A 26694-nucleotide genomic window follows, 5' to 3' on the forward strand; every position below is an offset into this window, starting at 1 on the left:
TCTGGCTCTTTTTAACAGTGAAGGTATACCCACTAGAAAATCACATTGAAGTACTTATGGATTGAATCAATCACTCTTTAAAACTGCCAGGCTGAGATTAAATGGAAGATAATGTGGATAAACAGATTTTTAAATGTATGATTTTTATAACTAAAAGTACAAGCAAACATCTGAAGTGACTGTCCTCATGAATTAGACATTGTTTAGAAGGTGTATTAATCATACTTGTAAAAAGTATGAAGCCATGGATTTCAAAACATGGGATCCCTAGGAGATGGAATTGTATTCGAAGCCTGAGATTATAAACTTCCAGAATTAGTTTTAACTCTGGCTGGCGTTCTTGCTTTTTCTTGAGTTGTGAGACTTTAAAAAACTTTATAAACATTGCAGGCTTAAATAAAAGCCAGTGGAATTAAACACTGCAGGCTTAAGTAAAAGCTAGGGGAATTAAGACCTGTAACTGCTTCAAGTGAGAGAAGGTGGGGACAGAAAGCAGTGGGTAAGCTGTAGTTAAGTAAAGGTTTAAATGTAAAGGGCAAGTCTTATAGTGGAAAGATAATAAGGGAACAGAGGAAATGGTTTGACAGTTCATTCGTAATGGATTTCAGGTTGTAACAAAGGGTGATCTTGTTGGACCCATTCGGGTGCGAGAGCCTCCTAGGTCACGGTGAGGAAAGTATGTTAGACAGGATGAAAACTTGTTTTGTTTTGGTTTTTTTTCTTTAGTTTCCAGGAATATAGCTCAAATGGAACAGCACATGTTGAGAGTGAATATGAAAGAAGAATGATGTCTGTATTTAATCATGTACTGGAAGAAGTGGAATCCCTCAACAGGAAGTATGCTCCTGTGTCTTACTTGGCAAGTAGCAGTTTTAAATGTATAATTCTGTAGACTAAGTTTCCAAAGACATGGCAACTCAGTATATTTGTGGTGGTCAAGAAACTGAAGAGTGCACTTGATTAATTAACGTAACCTCTTGCTGGCACAAAGCATCTCTATGAAGACTCACTGCTTCAAAAATACTTCAAAAAAGGTTCTGCAAAGACATTTGTAACCATACAGATTAAAAATAGTGTTTTAAAAATTCTGATACTAAGAATATAGCAGATGCTGGTAAGATACCTAAAAGGAATTGTTGTCCTACCACACACAGCACTGGAGGGTCCAGCACTAGCCTAGCTTTGGTTGGTGAGTCGTTGGCAGTTCATGCTGTGTTTTGTGAGTATAGCGTTCCCCTTATCAGTGCAGGTCATCAGAGAACACAATGTAAAGTGTGCTGTATGCAAACAGTGAGCTGTAAGTGATAACTTAACGCCTTTACAGGGCTGGTATGGTTTCTTCTTTTACTGTTGGTGAACATCATAAAACTGAAGTGCATGTTGATGGGAATGAGGTACTTAATTTGTCACGGCTGGCATCTATTTGCCTTCTTTCTGAATTCAACAGTCCTTACCAATTCCAAATAGAATAGAAGAATGAGTAACGTAAAATATAGCGAAGGTAAACCCTGTAAACTTGGTTATCACCGGCTCCGTATCAGTGCAGCTTGGTGACTTCAGTAGCACTCCCTTTGCTCATCTGAGCCAGAAGGATGGTGTAGTGCAGTAGGGAAAAGACTTAAAACTTAATTATCGCACTGCATTAAGTTGTGGTAGATGCCGGTCTTGTTCGCTTGGAGAATTGTTTATTTCAGAATTTGTGTGTGAGGGTTTTGTGTATGAGCATTTCAAGCAGATCCTGCTCTGCTGACCATAACGCTAGGACTGAAATTATTTGGATTTTTTCTTTTTCTTGGCCTCCTTGTTCTTTCCAGAGCAGAATAACTTCTTCATGAAGGGCAGAATATAAATAGGCTGAATGTAGTCATCATAGCGGCTGTTGCTCTATGACTGTATCAGTATATTTCTGGACTTCTAGTGGAAACTATTGCAGTTTCAATAGCATGAGTAAATGTCTTTTTCCTATGCTATGAATGATGATTTTTTTCTCTACTATTCTGGTTCTGTTTCTTACAGCATACAGCTTGTCTGTGCGATGCTGTCATTGCATTGTTGAAGGTACCCCTTTCATTTCAGAGATACTTTTTTCAAAAGCTGCAATCTACAAGCATTAAGGTAAGTGTACTGCTCAAATGTGGCCTAAAATTACTCTTTATAGAGTCTTTACTTCATGACAAAAGTCTTACTGAAGGCACAAAGTTTCAGCATTTCTACTGAAGATACTTAAACGCAAATAGCATCTGGGTTTATCTGTTAAGAAAAACTTCAATAATATGTACATGTAGTCATTAAGAACTACTAGGCTGTGACTTAGGCAAGTAGGATTCAGTTCTTTGATTGCAAAGCCTTAATGATAAAATCTAACTGGAGTTTTTGTTGATTCTGAGAATGCAAAGCTAAATAACATTCTAGTCCTGGGAAGGCAACTTCTATATATTTGTATTTTTTTTTTTTCCTTTTAAAAAAGCAACGTTTACTATCTTGGAAGGAAATTGTGGTATTCAGCTGACTAAGATTGGCTGTATGTGACCTTTAGTGGTTGCATGTTGTTGGGTTTTTGGGGGCTTTTTTTGTGGTTGTTTTGTTTTTTACTTAAGTGCTCCTTTTTCTTTTTCTAGGAAAAATGAAAGCCTTGGAATTTTTAACGTTTACTTTGTGCATTTTACTACCTTGTTTGACTTAGTATAGTTACCTGTGACTATTTTGTAGTAGATTTTCTGCTTCTTTTGAAGAAGTGCAATTAATGAAACTGATATAAAGACCACATCTGGTATTGCTGATGATGCTTATTAATCATTATAGTTACGAGTCTCAAATATATGTCTTGTGTTTCCATTTGCTGGTTTCCCGACCAAAACCTCCTTGGAATTTTTTCTATAAGAAGCTGTTTTGTTTCAGCCTTGAATCACATTTGCTTTTCTGGAGGCATGAAATTACTTTTCGGTCTGTTTTCTTGTGTTTCAGCTTGCTCTATCCCCATCTCCAAGGAACCCTGCAGAACCTATTGCAGTACAGAACAATCAGCAGTTGGCCCTAAAGGTGGAAGGAGTGGTTCAGCATGGGTCTAAACCAGGCCTTTTCCGTAAAATCCAATCTGTCTGTCTAAATGTCTCTTCAGTGCTGCAGAGCAAATCTGGACAAGACTATAAGGTATGGATAGAACAGAGCCAGGCTTTAAGCTTTCTTTGCTGTGTTTTCCTGCTCTTTTGTTTGGCTCTGGTTAGTGGAACTTTCAGGTAGAAATGAATGGGTGGTTCTGTAATATCACTCTTGATAGTTCACAAAAACTGGCCAGAGCCAGGCATAGTGCACGGAAGGGATCTGGGATTTTGAAGTCTGCTGTGTGCTGATACCTTTTTAGTAACAGCTTTTCTTGCAAACAAAAGAGGCTTTGTGATGTTTAGAGCAAGTCATTAGGAATACGCTTGAGATCAGGAAAATTGAACCTACGTATATATCGTGTGAAACTCCACAGGGGAAAAAAAGGCAGGAGTAGATTATTCTCTGCCACATAGTTTCTAGAACTTTTTGATCTGCATTTTAAATTGTTTTTGTTTGCTTCTTCATGGGAATCGGGGGGATGGGCTTTCCAAATTAAATATTAGAACCTGAACTTTAGACATGCAATCTTTGATAAAACTGTTGACTTAAATTTTTATGTATTTCCTCAGGTGCTAATGTATGACATATAGTGAAAGGCCTGTTTTGGTGGTGTTTGGGGTTGGTTTTTTTGTTTTTGTTTGGGGTTTGCTTTTTCTTTTGAGGAGGAAAAGGAAAAAGTCATTTGCTTCTAAGAGAACAGGGCTAGGAAGTGTGTAATGTTTGTCTGACTCCTTACTCTGGGAAACTAGAACCTCGAGGAGAAAAAGACTTGCTAGCTACCTTGCTTCTGTGAATAGATATAAAAAAACCCCATTCATTGATGAAAAAGCATGTCAAGCTGGCTCAATTGTGCACATGCATTGGCTTAGGAAAATTGAGGATAAATGTTTCTCTTTCTCTTTTCTCCTTCAAATGGAGAACAGAAAACTTATTTTAACACGTTTATATAAAATGGCATTTTAACCTTCCATGTGTTCTCAGATTCCTATTGACAACATGACCAATGAAATGGAGCAGAGGGTGGAACCACACAACGACTACTTCAGCACTCAGTTTCTGTTAAACTTTGTGATACTTGGCACCCACAACATCACAGTAGAGTCCTCTGTAATAGATTCAAATGGTATTGTCTGGAAAACTGGGCCTAAAACAACTATTTTGGTTAAATCTCTTGAGGATCCATACTCCCAGCAGGTTCGTCTTCAGCAACAGCAAGGACAGCCACCATCACAGCAGCAACAGCAAAGAACAGCATACTCACGGTTTTAATTCCCAGAAATGACTCTATCCTGGTCAATGGTATTATAGTTTTTTCTTGGACACTCTTGGTTTTTTGAAAGGCCTACAATTTTAATCTTCTCCTAGAAAGTCTTGGATGCCAATTTGTTGCTTTTTAAATTATCTGGGGTAGGTAAACTTGGAATTTGATTCAGCAGAAGCAACTCTGTTCAAATTTAGAGTTGTGCTTTTCATATAAGAATTTATATCTGATCACTTCTGTTTACAAACCAAACCCATTGCAGCAGGCTCTGCAAACTTTGATAGCAGGGGACAGGAAGAACTCTTTGATTAGTACTTTCTCTGCTTTCTTTTGTTGAAGCATATAAGTTCTAATGTTAGGCCTACAGAGCATCAGTAAACACTTTGGCTAGTTATACAGAACTGAGTGTGATACCAAGTCTGTGTCTTTTAATGTAAAGTAATTGGCAGGAATTTCCAGGGATTTTTTTTTCTGACATTTAATAGCAATTTCCAGTATTTGGCTGGTGTATGTGTATTATTACAATTCATCAGCACTACTTAATGCATGCATCTGAAAAATAAAAAAAGTTGCAGCTCATTTCTCATACCCAGTCATTGTGGAGGGAGGAGACTGCCTGAGGAGTTGCTGTCTAGGGAGTCTTAAAATTGAGGCAGAATTTTACAGGTGGGAACAATTAACTGTTTCTCAGGTGATATAGAGAAGATTACTGTGGTGTTTTTAAATCTTCATGCATCTGTATTCCCGAAGGCTTTGGTTTTGTTGGGTTTTCTGTTTGCTTTTTTAAGAGGGAAGTTAACTTGCAAGTTACCATTTTTTTTAAAAACTCCTTTGTCTTCTAAAAAGAAATTTCATATACCAAAGCTTTGTAATCTTGTGTACTCTTTGACCAATTTAGTAATCTTAGTTGTTACTTTTACAGGATAACTTGAAGGAGAATTTTACCAATACTAGAAATTGATTCAGAATAACTTTGGAAATATGCTGCTTCATACATAGTTTCCTTGCTTTCTTTGAGGTGCAAAGGGCTGGACTCTGCCTGTGTCTGGACTCCCAGACAATAGATCACATAACATGTACTTCACCTGGTCCTCATAAATAATCTCTGCTTATCACTCTGCAGGAAAGTAGGGCCCACTTGCTTGGGGAGGAGGAAGGGTGGCACTTCTTACAGACTTCAGTTTGTAAATGGTTTAATCCCTTTCATTGGAGCAGAAAATTTCATTGTTGTTTTCTCGGTGAGTTCTGAAGATACTATTACTTCAAATTGCTTTCACTGCAGAAGCTGACTAGAGCTTGCAGATTCTGCTTGCGTTATATGCAGGGAATATAACAAATTGTCGTAAGCCTAGGTTTCTTTGGCATAGCTGGATAAAGAATAATTTTCACTGTGTTTTCCCATAATAGTTGCTTAAGCAATCAACTTTCATATTCTTGGCTGGACACTAACAACAAAAAGAAGTGATTATGATAGATTTCATAATATCTTGGTCAGGCTATAATCCTAAGCAGAAAAGATGATTGGGATGCGAAGTAGAAAAAGAAGATTCAAAAAACTGGTGAAAGATTCACCAGCATACTACTTAAATCTGATTTTTATTTTGTACAGGAGACAAACTACCACTCCCCTTCACGCTGTCTGAGGAAAGTGGTAGTTTCTGTTCCCACTTTCATGTTTATATACTTAGGTTTGCGTGTGTATATGTACATAGAGCTATGTATGCATACATGTATCTATAGCTGCATATAATTATATAGTCCAGAAAGAGATGATTGAGCCAGTGTTGTGTATGCTGTTTGTCGGACTGAAGATCTGAACCCTTTGTGGTTGGTTGGGTTTTTTCATTAAATTTTTAGATCAGTGCCTTAACCACAAAAACCTCCTTATTGTATGCAAAAAAGAAAAAGACTAAGAGGTCAAACATTTTTTTTTTTTTTTTTTTTTTTATCCTGCATAGTGAATGTGTTTCTTGCTGTTATTGACCAATATGTTGCTGGAAACCTGTGATGGCAGCGTTCCAAAACAACTCTGAAATGAAACAAAATTTCCACACTGGGGAGCAGACTTCTTTCCTAAATCTGCTGATGCTCACAGTGCAGAGCTAAACATATGAGAAACCTAGTAGAAAAAACACTTATGCAGGGAAAGCCTGACCTGGCCTGAGGCTTACTTGTCTGTGAGCCAGTAAGATTAACCCTGAATCAGTTGAAAACAATTGTTCCTTCTCCAAACAACTTTGTTCACCTCATCTGAGAGGCCACTAGAACTCCAGGAATGTGTATCAGTTTTGGAGCCTGGCAAATAGTAACTGAGGTCTGAAATTCTGGATGCTAGGTATGGGAGACCACAGGGTGAGGGTAAAAGTCTTCTGGAGAATGGCAAGTCATATTTCTTGGAAATTAGCTTGTATAGGAGGGTGGCTTACTGTGCAAGTATCTGGATTTCTGACAGAAGGATTGCTCATGCTGGCTCATCTGTACGTTAGTTATGTGCATGCTGATCAGGACAGACCCTGGACCTGTTACTGAATGTCCTTTTATGTAAGCACAGTGTTTTATGTGGTGTTTGTAGTGAGGTTATTCTTTGGGTGTTTGGGTTTTTTTCAAACATTGTGTATGTTTTTTCCTAATACACTTGGAGAACAGGAACCAAGACTTCTCATAGAAATCAATGACTCTGAATACCCAAAGAAAAGTGAGGGTGTTACGGTTACAGCTCCAACAGCAGCTTTCTGTACATTGCTATTAGCAGTGAATGTGATCCTTGATTATTAGTAGAAGCAGAGATTGAATCTTTGGATATCTTGCTTGAATCCTGCATTCCGTTTGTGGTGCTCGTACTTGAAGATGTGCAACAAAGAATCTAGAAAGTACTTCTATGATATGGACATAAGTTAAATCCCCTTAGTGTTTCCAATAAACAAAGCAGTAACTTGATCAGTATGCATAGCTGCATGCTGATAATGGAAGACAATTCAGATCTTGTTTGCTTACTGGCAAAAGAAAGAAAATATTCAGTGGCTAGACATTGGTCTTGAAGCTGCTGCTAAGAATTCAAACAACAAAAAGGCTTATGCAGGCAGCTACATCGTTGTCTAGTCTTAGTAATAAAGATACGCTTTCATCTAGCTTTGATAAATTCTTGGGCTGGGAAGGGTGGAGATGATAAAATTAAGACGGCAGGAGGTATTCGTAATAGTGCAGTTCTGCATTAAGCCAGTATAATTGCTGCTTAGGCTGTAGAATTTAACCCGGCTTATCCATGGATGATGTAGCCAGTTACTCTCGGAAGTACTTAACATTCACATTCTTGTGAACCTGTGCTCAGACATACTATGAAGTGTCATTTCTAGATTCCTGGCTAATCTCTTGCTCCAGGCAATACAGAATTCAAATGGGTAGGGAAGGCATTTCCCCTGTCAAATTCTGCCTTCCTCTGGAGTTTAGTGTAATCTTCTGCTAAGGTTATTTAAGTGTGTTTCTTAAGTGATTCACTGCAGTTGCGCTCGTCATGGATATTCATGGAATCTTAGACTTCCCTTCCCATTTTTGTTTCCTTGGATGTCCAGTCATTTTACCTGAGGACTGAAAAGCCTTAATTTAGCTACTTTTTGTATTTGATAGTGGATATATGTATATCTTTGACTTTCTGTGAAAATGTACAGGAATTGTCTAGAGGAAAGTTCATGGTTAAGCATATGCATAAACTTTTAAAATTATTTTCTTCAGTGATGTCACAACTTTAGTTAAAAACTTATTGAAGGAACTGACAGGATTTGAATGAACTATATTGCATTCCTAAATTCCTTTTCGAATTATGTTCAGTATGTGTATGTATATATAGAGGGATCTCATACAAAGCAGTATTGAAGCATCTTGCCTTCAAAGTAGCTTTATTTCTTTTCTGGCTGTTGTCTTTCTGCTGGCCTGCAGTGCTTTGCTGTCTCCTTGGTCAGCATATTTGCACGTGTCCTTTTAATATTTAGGATCTCCTCAAAACAATCTGTTCCTTTTGTGGCAGCACAGGTGTAGTCAGGTATCTGCATTGTCCAAACCGAGAGGAGGAAAAAACATAAAGGAGGGTAGAGGAGGGGACTTGGGAGCCGTGCCAGCTTGCAAGCACTTCTGAGTTGAGTAGGGCCCAAGAACCGGTAGTTCTCTTCACCTGGCTGCTGTAACCCAGCATCCAGCACTATTGGAGTGGCTCTTGCTTCACCTGTGTAGATGCCTCCAAGGACACAACCTTGCTAAGCAAAAGGAGGCTTATCCAGCCAGAACCTTGGCCTGTTAACCTCCAAAGCAGAGAGAGTGATAGAGACAAAAGCACTTCTTGAAAGCAAGGGAAACGTAAGTGTTAAGTTGCTTTTCTTGCAAGGTGTATTATGCGGTTCTGCGGTTACCTTCTCCTCAGTGGGAATTTTTAAGCCAGGTGCTCTTTTGTGTACCAGGAAACAAGCTTATCTTAATGGTGACCCTAGATAGCTCCTGAGTTCTTTGTACGCTGAGGGACATCTCTGACAAACAGCAGCTGCTCAAACTTGCTATTGAAATCGCAGATTACACGTATTTTAGTGAGCAGTCATCCCAGTGGTTGTTCTCAGCACTTCAGAATTGCTCTACTCTGCTGAGTGTCAGCGTAGTGCTGAGAAATAGGAAGTATCTTGATGCTCTCATTTGCTTTTAGGATGAAGTCTTTATCTACCTCTTGCTTGCCCACCTCAAAGCAATGCTCTTGAAATTAAGGACAGCTTCGCTGTATGTTAATGAAGTTTACAATTAGCCTCAGCCTCCTGATCCAAGGATCTTGGGTAAGGTAAGAAGAGCATTTAGCGAATTTTGAGAGAAAAATCTTAGGCTAGAAAGAGCCTGTGCCAGCGTCTTAAACTCTTTAGTCTACTGGACACCTAGCTGTAGTAAAAAGCTGATTTTTTTCTCGTTGTCAGTGGTCCAGTAGAGCAGTTGAGATACAGCTCTTCTAATGTGTAGAAATAAAGCTTACGCCATAGCCACTTCATAGTCCTAAAAATCATACACCTCCCACCCCTTCCCCCCCTGTCCCCAGACAGGGAGTCTTACATTCATATTCCCTCAGATTTGAGTTTGGGGTTTTCGAGAAGTCTTTTAAAATTGATTAATAAAAGCAATTGTTTGGAGTTTTTTACAGGTATCAGTGGGGACTACAAAGCTCAAAAGAAGATAAGACTGTTGTGGGTTAGCTGATTTAAAATAACTTTGCTCAACAGTTTAAGCATGTGACTTGCTGGCAGTCCATCTTATACATCTCTTCCCTGCTTCCTAGAAGTACTAAATTTAAGAATGCAGTTAATTTGAAATTAATAGCTGTCAATGTTTAACACATAGCTCCTAACTACAGGGCAAAAACATTGAGTAGCAGTTGAACTAGAAGAGACTGTCTGTGGTAAGTACAATCTGAATGGTATGTGGATGGATAAACTCTGCCAGAGATGATGGGATGGATCTTCAGGGTACAGTTTTGTGCTTCACTTAACACACTCTAGGTGTGGTGTGGCTGAAAGGGACACTCTGCTGTTTATTCCTGGCTCCACCTTTGCTCTTTGCATCTGATCACGAGTTTATCCAGTTAAAACAGTTTCATTTTGCTAGGGTGTTTTTTCAGCTGAATCAGCAGGTTTGTCTTGGCAGACAGTGCAGCAACTTTATCAACAGAACCAGTGCAAGGGAGATGCTGGGAAAGACTCATGGTGTATCCTAAAAGTAATAACTGTTGCACTGACCATGCATCTGTGGTCACAAGTCTGGAGGGAACAATCTGTTCACATACATTTGAACTGTGATGTTTCTGCATGGCCAGTTTGAGAGGGCAGAGATCGCTGCAGTAGTTGCCTTCCCGTCTGCTGTGAGTCACCATGCACGAGTGAGGCAGCAGAAGGGAAGAAATACCTTTGCAGAGCAGTAGTTGAGGCCAAGTCTGCAGTGAGTTGTCAGTCTTTGCTCTGGAGTGGGTGAGGTGTGCTTGGTGATGTCCTGATTCGCCAGCAATATATGTGGGCAGTAGCTAACAGCTGTGAGTGATGACAGCTGTCTGACTCGCCTTGTTTCACAGAATCCTAAATTCTGCGGGTACCAAGGTTCTGATTTCACATTTTTTAGTTAGATTTAGTTATTCCTACATGAACAGCTTGAATTTTGGCTGAAGCCAGGCTTTTATCACTTAATCTTAAATCCACTGGCACCAGTTTCATGGGTATGTATTTGTAGAAATTGGTCTATGCAAGTGGCAATGTTCAAATTAGATCATTGTTCACTGAGTGAAGTGGAAACTCTTGGAGTTAGTCACTCGCTTCAGACAGATGGGAAATTCCAGGAGTTGTAATGATTCACAAAAAACGTTGTCTGACCTCTCCAGAAGGTCTCTCGGAGGAACAAAAGCTATTGTAATCAACTCTGTTACTTGTTATAACTCGCATAGTGAAGCTGTCCCTCTGCCACATTTTTTCTTAAGCAGTGTGGACTGATCCTGTCTGCAATATACAAACTCTGATGGCTTTTCCTTTGTGTCTCTATATGCCACCAGTAAAGAATTGATGTGCATTTTCATCCTTGCAGAGGAAAAGATTTACCTGACAGCCTTCTGCCTCCTGTGAGGGAGAGATGCAGAACCTTTCCTTGTTTTGCCTCTTGTAAGGGTTTGTGTGCTAGTGTGGACAATCTTTGTGAGTTGGGTAGGAATTTCTGAGGATCAATTCTGAGTGCATCTGGGTAGCACAACCCACATGATAGATGCCCTAGAGAGATTTGTATTTCTGTTGGCATGTGTACACTAGGTTAAGAACAAAGTATACTCTGAGTTTTATTTTTGGGGGGAGTGGTGCAATACAGGTGAAAGGTAATGGTAGTGCAGCTTGAAGGCTGTAAGTTTAGTTGTCTTCCTGGTATTTTAGCCTGACCCTAATACAAGCACCTAGTTATTGTGTGTTGGTTTTCCCATTTAAACAAACAAACAAACAAAAACCCAAACCAAACGCCTAATTCTTTATGCTTTGCTGTTCAGAGTTTTAGAAATTAATTGGAAATTCTATGGAACTACAAAATTCTCTCTCTCTCCCCCTCTCCCCCCGTTTGTCAAAAAAAAAAGTGTTGCAAATCAGGTACTCATGTTCAGGTCTGCCCTTTAATGATACAAGTGTACTAAATGGCAGATGGGAATGTTGGTGATTCACTGAATATATTTATTTATGTATGTAAACACTACTTCACCAGAAAGCAGCTTACAAAGAGGAATATGGTAACTTTAAAATTTGTTTTCAGTGAAGCCCATTTTGTAGTGTAAACATAGTGAGCTCTTGCTGTGACAAGACAGATGGGAGAGCCTTCTGCAACGCCTGCCTAATCACCTGAAATGTGCCTTTGCTTCTCTTGGGCTTTGTGCTTTCTGGGCACTGCCCTTATCGTCACAGCTAATAACAGCACTTACAGGCTAATATCTACTGCCAAGTCAGCCACTGCTTACCTGTTATTTAATGTAGTTTTTCTGATTGATGAGTTCTCACCTGTGTCTGGCCACTTATCTTCTGCTGGCAGGGATGAGAATATTCTTTGATATGAAAGCTGCTGGGAGCCTGATGCCCTCTTCCTGCTGTAAATCTTCATGCTTCCAGCTGCTCCAAGGCAGCCCAGGGAGAAGCTGGCATTGGCTACCCCAAATACTCTGGGATGCAACCTGAATAAATTTTTAAAATGCCACTTTTAATCTCTTGAGTTTTTACTTTCAGCTGCTTCTCCACAATCTTGATAGCCATAAATCATGTTTTGCATAATCTCATTCCTCGTTTTTATGTTTAGTACTTGACTCCAGGAAGCGTGGCTTAAAAAAAAAAATTAAAAAATACAAAGAACCAAATGTTCAGTACAATCTGCCTTTCCAATAATATTGTTAGATAATTCAATTAGCTTGGATTTGGCCTTTGAACACCCAGCCTTGCTGGGCTGTGCCTGACATTTTGGCCATTCAAGGAGTAAAGGAACAGCAGAATAGGAACTTACTACAAGTTTTACAAGCCAAGTGTCTTCCACTCAAACCTGTAGAAGAGGAAGTGTGGATGGGAGGTGGGGAGCACTTGTGTGAGACTTGCAATCACTTTTGTCAGCTTGGAAGTCAGCAATTTAAAAATGTATCACTGTAATTATCACCTGTTGTATTTCCTCATGTCCACCTTTTGGAAGGGAAAAAACTCAACACCATCTGATTGTGGTCGTATAAATTATTACAGCTAATAAAGTCACATATTCGGTGAACTAGGGTTTTGAAGTATTGAGAACACTGAAAATAAAAACATAACTCATTTTGTCCTTTACCTTCAAAGAAAGGCTCTGACCAGTTTTCTAGAGAAACTGTGGAGCCTGGTTAGTCATAGCAGTTTAGCTGTTTGAGCACTGATTCATTTGTACCTGTTCTTAGTACTAGTTTGGTAATGAAAAATTGATGGCTGAAATTACAGGACAGAGATGGAGAGGGCCCTGTCCGGCAAGAGAGCAGCAATCTACAGCTGGGCTGCCCGAGATGTAACTTGTTCACCAGTGATTTGGTTACTCGACAGTCTAGATGGATTCACAGGCATCAAATTTCTGAACAGAATGTAGACAAAAGTTTCCTTCAACATCGGACAAATCCTCTTAATGCTGTACTAGGGTTGACAGAGGACACAGCATCTCTGCTGTAGTTCTGTATTGGACTTTGTTAAAATGAAGTACATAATTCATGCTCAGCGGAGGCAGCCGAGACCATGACTCATTTGTGCCACTCTAAAATATTAAAACTTCCAGGCCAGTTCAATTACAAGCCTGGCAGGACATACAACCTGATACAGTGAAATATTCACTGGTGTTATCCAGGCAATGGCAAAGAATCCAGTCATTGCAAAGAATGCTACCTGTGATTAATGATGTCATTATTTAAATTTGGTTTTTAATTATTTTGACTACCTATGAGTAGAAGGGGCTACAGCTGACTGGGTATTCCACTTTACTAAAGTGTGTTGGAGACACATGAAAGCTTTGTAGCTTTTCTTCAAGAATTTAATATTTAAAGTATTTGTGCGTGTGTAAGCAACTGCTACTCTGAAGGGGGTTGGAAGATAAGAGAAACTGGAGAAATTTATATTTCTGTAATAGCAAAGATTAAAGTAAATTCTGAAAGAGAATCTGAAAAGGATCTTGAGGTGTTTGAGTTTCGAGGGAGAGAGACGTTAGTGCATTTGATAAATACACTCAAATAACATATATTAAGTAATGAAACTACTGATTAAAAACTAGTTTGTGTACTTAATGAAGTCTAATGCAACAGAATTAGTACTTCTGAGTTGCTAAGACTAAAATCATGTTCATAAGCATCTGTTTTTATCTAGCTGATAGCAATGGCTGGAGTTTATGTGCTGCTCTGCTTGTTTGGTTTGGGTTTTTTTATGGACAATCCAATAGCATTGTATCACAAATTCAAAATTTAGTGTTGTGGGGTTTGGGTTTTTTTGCATTTATGCAGGCAGCTCTGAACTCTGTTTTGCAGACAAGAGGTATACTTAGGAGTGGACTTGGCCTGGACGTGAGTGTATGGAAATAGCTCTGTATGTGAAACTGTAGGCTCGACTGAAAAATCTGAGTATTCCAGTTCATGATTCCCTGCATAATGAAGTCACCGACTAGTACAATCAGATTATATAAAAGTCTTCTCTAGTGTATATATAATACCTAGGCTCACATGAACTGGTTTTAGTCAATAATTCATATTGCTTATCTTTCACGATGAAGGGATGTAAGTAAATGTACATTTGTGTACATTGTGGTAACCTCTGTAGAAACACTGCAGGAATTTTTAACAGTTTAACTAAAATCCAATGTGAATCAGATCAGCTGTTACAGGCTTGGTAGGATCCAAGCAACATACCTCGCAGGATGAACTCTGAACAAGGGCACAGAGACCTAGAAAGAAATAGTTAATTAAGTAGAGATTCTACTGAAAAACAGTGATAATACTTGAAAAATACAGGCTTTCAACTAAAATAGCAAATATATAGGTATTACTGTGACACTAAACACTTCCCTGTTGAACAGAATATTAATCCATTGTGTTTTGCAAGGATATTTCATTTATTTTCTGTTTTTAAAGAAGTGACCGGAGACAGTGTGAGTTTTTGGCAGCTGCTGATGTCTGGCCTACAGGGTTGCAAGTCAATGTTTTTATCTTTTTGTTTTGATCATGAAGTAAGGTAGCGGTGGTTTCTGAGGCCTCTGATGAAGAATGACGGTGCGTTGGTTAAAGCAGTGACTTGCAAATCTTCCTGACTTCCTGCAATGGTTTAGGCTTCTCCAGAGTGTATTATGTAGTATATTTGAGCAATCTTACGTAAACATTGGAGCAACCTTTTTTCCCCACCCTACAATTTATTGCCTTCATTCTTCAAATCACAACTGAATTTAAACTCATTTGTGTCTCCATCCAGCTGCTAACTTGCACCCTTTCATCCATCTCCTCCAGACTTAATCCGTAGCTTCTAACAGGTCATCCTGTGCAACAGTGTTTGCACCCAGTCCTTCCTAATGTACCTAGTGTTACTTTTTGTTACTCCCTTAAGTTATCTTTCAAAAGCTGCGATACTTAGGAATTTATATCAAAGAAGGAGGAGCAGAGGGAGCTAGGAAATAGCGTGTTTGTGGAGTAACAGTAGGAATAGTCATCGCTGCTTTTCAATGAGTGAGAGCTGCTGCCTGACCAGGCAGTGTTAGGGCTGCTCTCTTCCTTGGTCGTGTTTCACTGGGAAGATGTTGTAGCCAGGAGCGAGCATTACGGTGGTTGGCAGCATAATGAATAGCAGAGATCCAGGTACATTTCCTCACCTGGAACGTCTTTCTGCTGTAGACTGGGGCACACACAACTTAGGCTTGTTTGCAGTCCTAGATACTGCCTCCTGCCATCTAGAAGAGTGGAACCCAGGGAATGTTTTAGTGGCCTCATCTAATGACTGCTGTTGTTTTGGGTTGGTAGGGTTGGGGGTTTTTTTGTATGTTTGTTTTTTAATGTGTACCCCATCCTTAGGGGAGAGATGATCAATATTTATGGTATGTAACAACCCTTATGCTACCTCCCCTTGGAGACAGAAGTTACCACAATAAAAGTGTGTGTTGTAGGGAGTGGAATGTGTAATATAATTTGCATATTTCAAATTACTAGCCTCCACGCCAGCCTGAGCAGCAATAGCTGATGTGGGACTAGAAGGTGTCAAGCCTCTGCTTCCACTCCTCCTTGCCTTCAGGAAAAGAAACAGTTTACAGCTGGGCATGGTAGATCTTCCTGCAGATTCCTGTGTCCAGGACATTGCCCTAGCTAGGGTTGTTCCCTACTAGGCTATCAGCTGGTAATCTCAGGCACCAAGATAGTCTGGAATTAAGGTACCACCCCATAGTAGGTCCTGTTTCTTCACTGCTCAAGCCTGAGAATACTTAGTAACAAGCTGTAACAAATCCAATACAATTTGTTCTTCAACTGCTGGATTTTATTTTTGTGTTTATCTTTAGTAGCTTTTCTTTGATAAGGGTCTAGCTCCAGTCCTCCCTGAGTATTAACAATGGAAAAGAGGATGCTAGGCTGGTTTGGGGAGGCAAGAATCGCTAGAATACACAAATACTGGAATACACAAGAAAAGAACATTGAAAAGTACGTTAAATACTGAACCCTACAGTCTGCTATATGTAGCTATTTCTCCAGCATACTACTGGTTTGATCCTTACTTAGATTTGCCAATCAAGACGTGTTTTATGACAAGATAATAGTTTACTTAATTTTTTTGTATTCTTGCTCTGACTGGAACTTTCTGCTTTTCTAAATTTTTAGCCTAAAAGATTTGAATTAATGTCTTGCCTTTAGACAGATGCTGCCATTTCTAAACGTTACCTAAAAGACATGCAATTAAATTTTGACCTCAGTTAAGTCAGTGCAAAGTCTTCATAGCTTACTGTGATAAGCAGTTATGGTTTTGTGATACTGAATTTGCTGTGATGTTTCATTTTACCACTTGGCATTAACACAAGGCACATCTTTTGATAATTGCCCAGAACCTCAACACATCAGCCTGTTTCCACTTCTCCTCCTCTACATTCCTCTCCCCCCACCCCCACCCCCCAATCTAATTGTAGTGGCTTTCACTGCTTTCTGGTGATCTTGACAATAATTAGTGGGAGCAAGCAGAAAGACCTGAGTTATACCAATAACTAGACTTTATTTATCAATCTCACAACTTCATTTAACTACCATTTTTTTTAACCCTCAAAGCTGGGGATGCATCACCATCTGAAACAATGTGGTGAGTGTCTGGGGGTAAGTATGCTGCAGGTACTATGTCCTACTCAAAACTGCCATCAGACCAGGTCATGCTCTTCTGCCTCCTCCTGTTCAGAGCTCTTTTGGCACCAGCTTCCATTCGAACCCTTGGGAATACAGAGCATGAAGAGGTGAAAACTGGGACTGTAGTGAAACTGCATTTGAGACAGTGTGAGGCACTAGGCGTAAAACGCTGGTAGGTTGGATCAGTCACAGCCTGGGTCAGGTGGGATCAACAAGGATGTATGTGTGTCCAAAGGAGGTCAGTGAAACCGGGACAACTGGGGGCAGAGTATTCATATATGGAGAAAAAGGGGTAATAGTTTAGTAGATGTTTGAAAGGGTTTTTTCTTTTGCTTTTTCTTTTCCCCTTGCATCACTTCTGTGTAGTAAAGGGAGTTTGTGGGTTTATGTTTTAATCATTTTTTTTCTTTTGCAGTTTTTTTCCTTGTGAAACCTTAGTTCTGTTTCCCTCTGCCTTTTTGTTGTAAGACTTAGGCTGAGCAGATCAAGCTACATAATCCCTTGTGGTCTGGCTGGATTCATCCACGCCATTAGGATTGCTTTTCTTAGCCAGAGTTAACAATGGTGTAATGGCTTTTATAACATTTTATTAAGTTGAAATGCATCAATAGCACTAATGATAAACAATTGTGGTATTTTAGGAAGAACAATTTCCAGCACTTACTGCACATGCCAGCCTGCGGAACTTCTGGGCAGCACTTGACCCTGTGGCATGAAAATAGGGACTATTTGTCCCTTACAAACGTGTGTGCTGTGGCACAGGCTTGGTCTTGGATGTCTCTGGTAAGAAGTATTAGAAGTATTACTTCCATCTCTCTAGATTAAAATTCCTCTTCAACTGTTGCTTAAATCTGCTGCTGGCTAGTATAAATCAAGATAAAATGGCCTAGCTTGGATTTGCTGTGGGGAGGATGGGAAAGGGGCCTTCTTGTTGATGGCGGTCATACGACATAGCAGTGGTGATGGAACATCCTCCCTTCCTCTCCCTCCAATGCACATTGGGACTGTCCCTGGCTTAGGATGATAAATTTAATGTGAAACTACAACTAAGATAAGGTTTTTCTTATACATTCTTTATATATAAGTATATACATAATGTATATTTATTATGTATAAGAATATACATAATGTATATACATTTCTTATTATTCTTTATAAGGAATTCAACCTCCCCCAACATCTTTAATTCTGAAGAAAAGGAGGAAAAAAAAAAAGGCAAAAATAAGGCTACCTTTTTAAGGCCCAATAGCATTATCTAACTTAATGATTACTGATTAACCAATGCCAACAATAGCTTTAACTGAACTTTTCCCAAGGAAATAATTAGCTGCCATTGACAGTATTTACTACATTCAGCAGAGAGACAATAGTGTGTTTCACCCATGAAAAAAGCAGGTAGTGAGACTGCAAAGGATGTGGGTGAAAGTGTAGCTTAAATGCAAATTACGATGCGACTTCTCCTTTTGGATTTCCCAGTGTTGCACTGTTTCTTCAGTCAGATTGTGCTTGTGCGAAAACTGCAGAACTAGCTTGCATATTCATCATTACCTTCTTTCCATAACCAAGTAAAACATAGTCTTGAGGAAGCTAAGCAAAAGAGTTGCAAAGAGGCATATGGCACCATAAGACCAGGAGGTCACATGCTGTGCTGAGTTGGGAGAGGGACGATTAAGTGTGTTTTGTTGTTTTTTTTTTTTTTTTTTTCTTAATAGACCTCTGTCCTGATCAAATATCAGTGATGGTATTTATGTTACAATACCTACTTCCTAGAAATGCTCAGTGGACCTTGGATCAGACCTGATTGCTTTGTCCCCAGTTCTTCTGTCAGCTGAAATGGGATGGATCTTTGCACTTTGCACAGGGCTGTTTGAAATCACTGGAATTCAGCACATGAACAAATAGACTCCCCCACAAAGGCAGCTGTTGTTGTTACATTGGACTGTCTACTTGCTTTTTCAAGTAGAAAACCCACCACTCTTCTGAAACATCAATATTAATTTTAGTTTGTAATGATACAGAATCCAACAAACATAGAAAGGATAAAGTAGTCTGAATACCTCTTCAGCTTTATAACCAGCTATTCACTGGGGCTTTAAGTGTGAGAATCATCTTAACAATGATAAGTATTTGTTTAGTTCACTTGTATTTGCAGTTTGATGTACAAACATTGACTGGATGTTGATAAGTTTACCAAAACCTAAGTCAGTCAGTCTGGCAAATGTTGACTTGAAATGAACTTTAGTGAGTTTGGAGAGAATAGGAGCTTCGTCTGATGACTGACCTCACAGCATGTGATCTGTATGATCAGAACCATGCATTGTAGTGCTTAATTTGCCATTGCAGATGGAGATAAATAGTAGAGGTAACTCAGTGCAGTCAAGTCACCATTTTTACTACATTCTTTTATTTAAAGTGGCTAATGGCAAAACAGTGTGATAGCTAGAAAATGTTAGAAGTCCCATCTGCTTAAAGACAGGTTGGCTTCGTTTTTGTGTTTGTACCATGCTTCCATATGCAGACTTTATGGGCTTATAAAAATCTTGCAAAATGCAGTCTTATATATGATCATTGTTTGAAGTAATATGATACTGTAGAGGCGATTGAACTAAATCTATTTGTCATGGATGAAAGATTTCATAACCAAGCTAGCACAGAGGTTAAAGATCCAGTAAGTCGTTGGAGTAATTCTAGAGCTTCCTTAAAAAACACAAAAAAACTAACAAAAAAACCCCAACAAATGCAAAAAAACCCCACACACCAAAAAAAAAAAAAAAAAAACAAAAAACCCAACCAAAAAACCAACCTAAAAAACCACCCCAAGGAAACAAAAAGAACCAGCCCCAGACAAACCAAAAGTAAACCCTCGGCTCAAACTCACCTTGGTGACAGCAGTGTCAATGGCTGAAAAACACCCATGTAACTGAGACGAGAACTCAGCTTTGTTGTGCTCTGCTGAGGCTGCCCATTGATTGACACACACAGTGTGACAGAAACACATTACGTGCAGTAACAAATGAAAGTGTTGCTTGCTGACCATCTGGTTGCATTGCAGTGTATCTGTTACACATCTTTAATAAGTGGTCTCCATCAAAGTCTTCAGTTTAGTTTTAATGAGAAATTAAACACCTAAACCCATCTGAGTTATTCAGCTTGAATTGACAGGCATTGGTATGGGAAAGCTTAGTATGGTATGAAATGGTAGTGTAATACCTGGAACAACAGGGTTTTTTTTCCTGTTGGAAGATGTATATATTAGGTTACTGCATCAAATGTGTATTTTGTTGAAAAAAAAAACCCCAACCAAACAAAAAATTACAAACCTGAGACTCAAGGCATTGTCCTTCTATGGTTGATACTGAGGTTTTGCTTATTTCATACCCTTATGAAAATAGTAGCCAGAAAAGGGAACTTCAGATTAATGCCTGCATCTTTAAGGAGATTTAAATATCTTTTGAGGGGTTTAGCTGTTGAAAACATAACTTTTTTTGAGAGCTAACCTCTCCTTTTTTGAAAAAAAAAAATGAAATACATTACAAGTAATCTGCATGTGAGGTAAAGAACATGTACCTGCACCAAGAGGGCTTATATTCTTGATATGCTAGATGAAAAGCAACTAAAACAGATGGTACATACATTTTATGTAAAGCAGATTGAGATGGAAAAATCCAAGAGTGGCATTGTTGTAAAGGCTAACAGTCTCTATGTGGAAAATTAAGAAATTTGCATATAGCTGGTAGGAGAGAGATGGTTACAACTGCCTCACCTTCTGCTAGTCTTGACTAACTGGCAAATTGTTCATATGTGATGCATTCTGTTTTTTCACCTTTCTTACAAATGGTGAAGGTCATGAACAAAGATGAGTGTGCGTGCCTACCCAGCTCCAAACTTCCTTGATTTGGGTTGCCGTGATGTAGAAAGAGTAAGTACATTCAGATGTGAATCTAGCCAGATTCTTTTGGGAGATCAGGATAGCCTTGAGTGAAGCACCATATGGCTTGGACCCCTTCTGTATCTTATACTTCAAATCCCTTTAGGTTCTTTGTGGCGGAAGTAGTACGGATACTGGTTATCACGCTCCTTTTTTGCAACGAAGAAAATAAACGTGTCCAAAAATAGTTAAAAACAAACCCTTGACAAATCATAAATAACAGAGTGCTTCTAAATTGTAGAACATAATCTCCACCTGAAAAAGTTTGTAAACTATTGTTTTATGTGTCCACACCCAGCAAATCTATTTTGACACTGCCTTGGCCTCTGGAAACTATTGGGAAACATGTGATAAAGAAGAACTAGCTATCACATGGGTCAAAAATACATTGTTATAGAGAGCACCTGGCTGTGTTGGCAAATTAAATTGAACAGCAGTAAACCAACAGGTGAGCTCAATCTGAGGTGCAGAGCAGGGAGAGTGCAGTACATGTTGAGATTTCTCACTGTATAAAGACTCATTTTGCTGCAGGACTTTCATTAGACAGTGATGGGACCGTAGCCAGACCCAGCATTAGATATGAGTGGGCTTCTCTCTTCCCCAGTAGCATGCTTGATAATGTGTACTTGCACTGATTTAGCATAGCTGTGTCTTCCATGTCATATGGCCTCCTTGGCTATGGCTCAGCTTTTCTTTCCCCAGAAGCTGTGTGTTGAATTTTAATTTTTACTTTGTTGGACAAAATTCCAAGCATTATGCTGGAGTTTCCTTACTGGAGCCAGAGTTTGTTCTTCTGTCAGTGTCTTAACTATATAAAATTCCCTAGAGCAAAATTACAAAGGCAGTAATACCTGGTTATAAAATGTTTACTTAGTCTCATTTAGAGATTCCAAAATTACAAAAATTTTTGAATGAAATATTAACTCAAAGAACTATGTAACAATACAACTTGCATAATATTTAATGATTCCTGATACGTAAAAAAACAGCCTACAACATATCTGGGGTCCAGCAACATAACAACGTGGCAGTGCTACTTCAATGCTATTTTGATTTACTCAGAAGAAATACCATCTGTTTAGTCTCTCTTATCTTAGCAATAACTTGGTTTCTTTGGTTTGTTTGGTTGTGTGTTTATATAGATTGTTTGTTTAAAACCAGGAAATCTTTGCTACTTTCTCCCCAGAAAAAAAAAAAAGGCCCTAAAACAACTCAAGGCCTTAACTTGGTATCATGCAGTCTTGTTAGAACTAACACTCTGAGTCTGATGTCAACTCAAGCTAGTAGAGGGGTGAGGAAAAAGCATGCATTCATCATGAACCTGAAATTTTTGGTCACAGCTGTGACACATTTTCTCTGAGGCCTATAAATTTTTAATGTGAAAAAAACTTAGCCTCTCATCCAAGAACTTAAAATATTAGAAAAAATGAGCAAAAATGACAACTTTATGCTAGAGCTGTAGGAACTGGCAAGGCTGACTTGTCTGTGAGGGATACTGCATGTGGGATCTGGAGAGGGGGGCAAGGGAAGGGGGCTTGTTAGAAGGCTGAGCCCTGTGTCAGGTCAAAGCCTTTTTACATAAATACAGGAAGGTCACAAGTGTTCAAGTCAATGCCACTATTTACTTCCATTTTAATGGTTCCTTCACATTACCCTGAAGTGTCCTTAAAAGAATGAAGATGCAAATAAAAGCATCTTTGACTGAAAGGTCAAATAGTCTGGTATCATTTACTTCCCAGAGAAAAATCAGAAAAGGAAAATGGCCTGGGTTTTGCATTTTGTGCGTGATAAATGGATGTGACCCTTCAAAAGGAACTGATGTATCTAAAAGACTACTGTTGGATGGGTAAGAGAAAGGACGTTAGAACAGCTTGCCACTGAAGATCAAGGAACTTGAAGCATGTTTCCTCTGTTCCTCTTGAGGTACAGCTGGTAGAGATGGAGTGACTGATACTGCCCTTTAAATTTAAGAATTTACTTGGAGAATGGAGGTGATTTTCCCTCTCATACATAGGATGTAATGGAAGTTGCGGTTACAGAATATTTTTGGAAGGTTTAACTGTCATTATGAAAATGAGTGAAATACTTAACTTTCTGAAGACAGCAATGCAAAAATACTCCATACAAGGGCATTTGACACTCTGTAAAGCAGCTCAGAACTGGAGGTTAAAAATGTAATTAAATCTTTTTTTTTTTTTTTTCCCCAAAGGGCACATGATTTATTCCCTTTGGGTTTTGTGTGTGTGTGTGATTTTGGTTTTTGGGGTTTTTTTTCCCCATACCAGTTCTTTTCCCTTCTTTCTTTATTGCAGCCTACAGAAAACATAGTTGTGAAGTTATTCTTGGTGCTTCTTTAAACTTTTCTTCCCCAAATCTAATGCTAACTACTTAATTCACTTGAGATTCTCTCTGGATTTATGCTCCCGTGAGTATAAGCCCTGTTTCATGTTACGCATCTTACAGCAGTCTGTTCTGCACATGCTCCCAACTTTGTAGTTCCTCATGGCAGTTTTGTCTACTTTCATCTTTTCTGTCATGCTATTGTTTTGGTGGGTTTTTTTTATAAAAGGGTATACAATTTCTCAAGTGGCAAGTTGCTGCTTCTGAGAGGTTGGAAACAGTAGTTGTTTTCTGCTGTGTGGAATTTCTGAGATTTCTCAGGCTATTTTCTTGTCTTTGCTTTCTGTATGACAAGCCTTTATGATTTTTAAAGGCAATTTTGGTTTTAGTGTCATCAGCACACAAGTGCATCCTCCTAACCCCTTTTTCCTCTGACCATATGGCATCTGTGACTTCAGTTTGCTAACAAGGAAAGCAAGCAGGGAGAACTGATTCAATCTGGTTAGGACAAATGAGCAGCTTTCCATTTCCCAACCTTTGACCCAGACAGAGGTTGAAAAGCGTTCCAAAGCTTACTGTTTCTGAACTCCAGAAACAAGTCTTTTGGTTGGCTTGGTGTTTACAGCTTTGAACCTGAATTTCATTATGGTTATCCATGCCTCTGTGACTTGTGGACTACTTGAATATCTGCAATGCATTCCTTCCTTACAGCTATGCTTGCAGGCAGCTCTAATGCTACAGCAAAGTTGGAATGCAAATATGTGCCATTGAATGGTATCATATGAGAATGACAGTGGCTAATCGCTTCTTGAAGTGTACCCAGAGACAAAAAACATTATCTTCTTCAAAAGCCTCTTATGACAAAAACCTGACTTGAATCTTACAGCCAGATACAGTGATCAAATCCAGCCTGTGTGAATGAAGAATCTTCCAGATTGCAGCTCCCTTGCAGTAACCTACATGCTGTTTAGGGTAACTTAAGTAACTGAATGTAACAGATGTGTGTGTTTATTACTGTGTAACGTCCCCACCTCAGTAATAAGGTGTTTTTCCTTCTTACAGGCAGGCATGAGTCTAACATTTTTTCTGTTTGTTTGGTCTATAGGGGTTTTTTGGAAGTGAGTGGGAGACAACTCCAATATTTAAATATCTGCTCCAGTGATCCTTGACATCAGTTAATCACCTAGTATTACCAATATTAGAATCTGTATCTACTGCTTAATAAGCACATTAAATTGTATTTTTACAATGATCAGTAGTAACATCCCTGTCAGTATTTCTGCAAGGCTAAGAAGACACAGTTATGGGGGGTATCCAGTCAAAAATATGTAAACTTTAGAGAAATCATTACAAAGGCAACAAGTTGAGAGTTGCTTATATTAATTGTTTGCTTTTTTTGCGTTTGTAATAGTAAAATGACAAACAACATACAACGAAAGGTCACGAAACTCAGGGATTATGAGGAACTGCTTCCAGAAATCAGATTTTTTTTTTAAAAAAAATCAAAATGAAAAAACAATTTTGAAACTTTGAGCTTCAGCATTAACAGTTATTGACCAAATGAAAAAAAAGAAATTCCTACTGCTTAGTTTTCTTCTTTTTGTTTGCAGTAATGGCTCAATATATACATGTACATTTTACTTTATACTAGAAAGGATTCTTCAGAGGCTCAGACTGGATGACAGACAGCAGGCTTCTCAAGATCCATGACGGGTATTTCATTGTGCACGCTTCCTAGGACTTGGGTTGTCCATGTGAAGGCCAGGAAATGAGGAATAGGGGTGGGTCTTTGCTACTAGCTCATTCAGCAAAATGCTAAACCACAGCTTCCTAAGCTTTAAGGCAGTCACTCTGACAAAGAATGCTTTGTACGCCAGCTTCCCCATGTGCAATTCCTTTCTGCAATATAAATTGCCGAATTCATTGATTGTCTAACATAATTTGTGCAGTCCCTCATTTTGATGCATCAGATTAGAGAATGTTATTCCAAATTGTATAGTAATACCAAATTTGATTCAAAAGTCATTGTTTTTCATCTTGGAATAATACATAAACAAGGCTTTATTTTGCTGTTGGGATGTAAAAATTAAGATGTAACATTAATTACGGCTTGGAAATTTTTCTTGCTCTATCTGAGGATTTTCAAGCATAATTTTGGTGAGAATAAGTTCAAGTGTATGCCCAGAGTTGTTTGTATGAGATATAAAAGGAAAAAACAAACCAACCCCCACAACCACCCCATCTTACAGAAGCTGGTAACACTTCAGAACAGCTCAAGATGACTGCATAATGATTACTGAGCACAACTGTCAGATCTAACCCAGTAATAAAAATAACGTAGACAGAACGCCCAGACTTGGAAACACTTATGCAAGGCGTGTCCTTTTTGTCAAGAAGGTCAGGAGTTTTGTTTTGCTGAAATAGAACATGATGGCATTATTTAGTTGTTTGTGGTTTTAAATTCTCAAATTAAATTTATCTGCAATAGCAACTTTGTTTTCTTCCTGGAATGGAGGTTGGGATTCAATTTTGTCATCTCTGAAGCTTCATTGTCTAGGAAACAGTGGACTAGCTTTACATATGGTATGTTTTGTATGTGAAAGTGATATGTTTCTCAGTCTACAATTTGAAATAAAACCCAATTCTAATTTGAAAATTCTGTAAAACCTTCTAGCATGTCTCCTTTTTAAGGTGTAGTTGTGTTTTTTCCATCTGTTTGGGTTCTTAAGGAATAGAAACAGAGTTAACGTGGCTGGCACAAGCCATTCTGCTCAACATAGGTCTTGCAGTACTTGAAGGAGGTTGAGGAAGGGGAGCCTGGTCGGTCCCGGGGGGCTGAAGGAGGTCTGGTGCTGCTTTCCAGCCCAGTTGGGGGGTGCAGTGAAGGCAGGGGAGCAGCAGTCCCGTATTGCCACAAGGGATGATGCAGTTACACAGAAGGCAAATATTCCTCACCCTGGAGAGGCTGTGTAGGGGGACAGGTTGGTTGGGGGGGGGGGGGGGGGGGGCTGGGAAGCCTTCCCCCCCTCGGCTGCTTCAGGGTCAAGTGCTGCTGTAGATGGTGTAGAAGAAGTAGGTGACGCCTGTGGCTGCAAGGGGAGGATGCTTTAAGAAAAACAGCAGGAGAAGCTGATCCATAAAAAGCATGCAGAAGGGAATTCTGACTACAGGGACAAGACAAAACATGTTGCTGCTGGCCGGGCCCGAAGGGTCCTTCTGGCGGTGCTGTGGCGACCTGTGGCAGCGTCCCCTCTTCCGCCTGCCCCGGTGACCCAGCCCTAACCCAAACCGCTGACGAGGGCCGCGGGTGGCCGCGGCGGCGTGCGGGGACGCTGCCGCCCGGCCGGGCTCTGGGGCGGCCACAGGAGCCGCTCCTGCCCCTCGGGGGAGCGGGGGCACGGCGGCCCGGCGCGGCGGTGCTCCCCTCCCGGGGGCCGGCAGCCGGGGCCCGCTCCGCGCCGCCGGGCGTGTGTGCGTGTGTGTGTGTGTGTGAGGGAGGGGCGGGGGGCGCAGCCGCCCGCGCTCTCCGGCGGGGGGCGGCGCTCGCTGCAGCGCCAGCCCCGCTTCTGGGCTGCGAGCGGGCGGGCGGTCACGGCGGACACGCAGCCGGCGGGGGCGGGGAGCGCGGCCCCAGCGGCCGGCATGAACCCGGGGCGGCCCGCGCTGCCGGCGGCGGTGCCGAGGTAC

At 39.9% G+C, this 26694-nt stretch overlaps 2 protein-coding genes and 1 long non-coding RNA gene across 3 annotated transcripts in view; 2 read left to right on the forward strand and 1 right to left on the reverse strand.

Annotated features, from left to right (window-relative positions):
* The window catches only part of INTS7 (integrator complex subunit 7), a 31195-nt gene extending 19107 nt beyond the window's left edge, over positions 1–12088 (forward strand). The window contains exons 17-20 of the mRNA XM_056357347.1: positions 727–859; positions 2017–2115; positions 2965–3150; positions 4084–12088. Coding sequence (XP_056213322.1) covers positions 727–859; positions 2017–2115; positions 2965–3150; positions 4084–4371 — 706 coding nt within the window. The 3' untranslated portion in view covers positions 4372–12088. The remainder of the gene's footprint in view (positions 1–726; positions 860–2016; positions 2116–2964; positions 3151–4083) is intronic.
* On the reverse strand, positions 11933–20895 carry LOC130157562 (uncharacterized). Its single transcript, XR_008824940.1, has 3 exons — positions 19618–20895; positions 14286–14320; positions 11933–12065 (listed from the first exon to the last, which is right to left on the reverse strand). It is a non-coding gene; the product is annotated as an uncharacterized LOC130157562 (long non-coding RNA).
* Positions 20896–26543: 5648 nt separating this feature from the next.
* The window catches only part of LPGAT1 (lysophosphatidylglycerol acyltransferase 1), a 67167-nt gene continuing 67016 nt past the window's right edge, over positions 26544–26694 (forward strand). The window contains exon 1 of the mRNA XM_056357349.1: positions 26544–26690. The gene's annotated coding sequence lies outside the window, so the exon portion shown is untranslated. The remainder of the gene's footprint in view (positions 26691–26694) is intronic.

Source organism: Falco biarmicus, chromosome 12 (assembly GCF_023638135.1).
Source record: "Falco biarmicus isolate bFalBia1 chromosome 12, bFalBia1.pri, whole genome shotgun sequence".
NCBI lineage: Eukaryota > Metazoa > Chordata > Aves > Falconiformes > Falconidae > Falco > Falco biarmicus.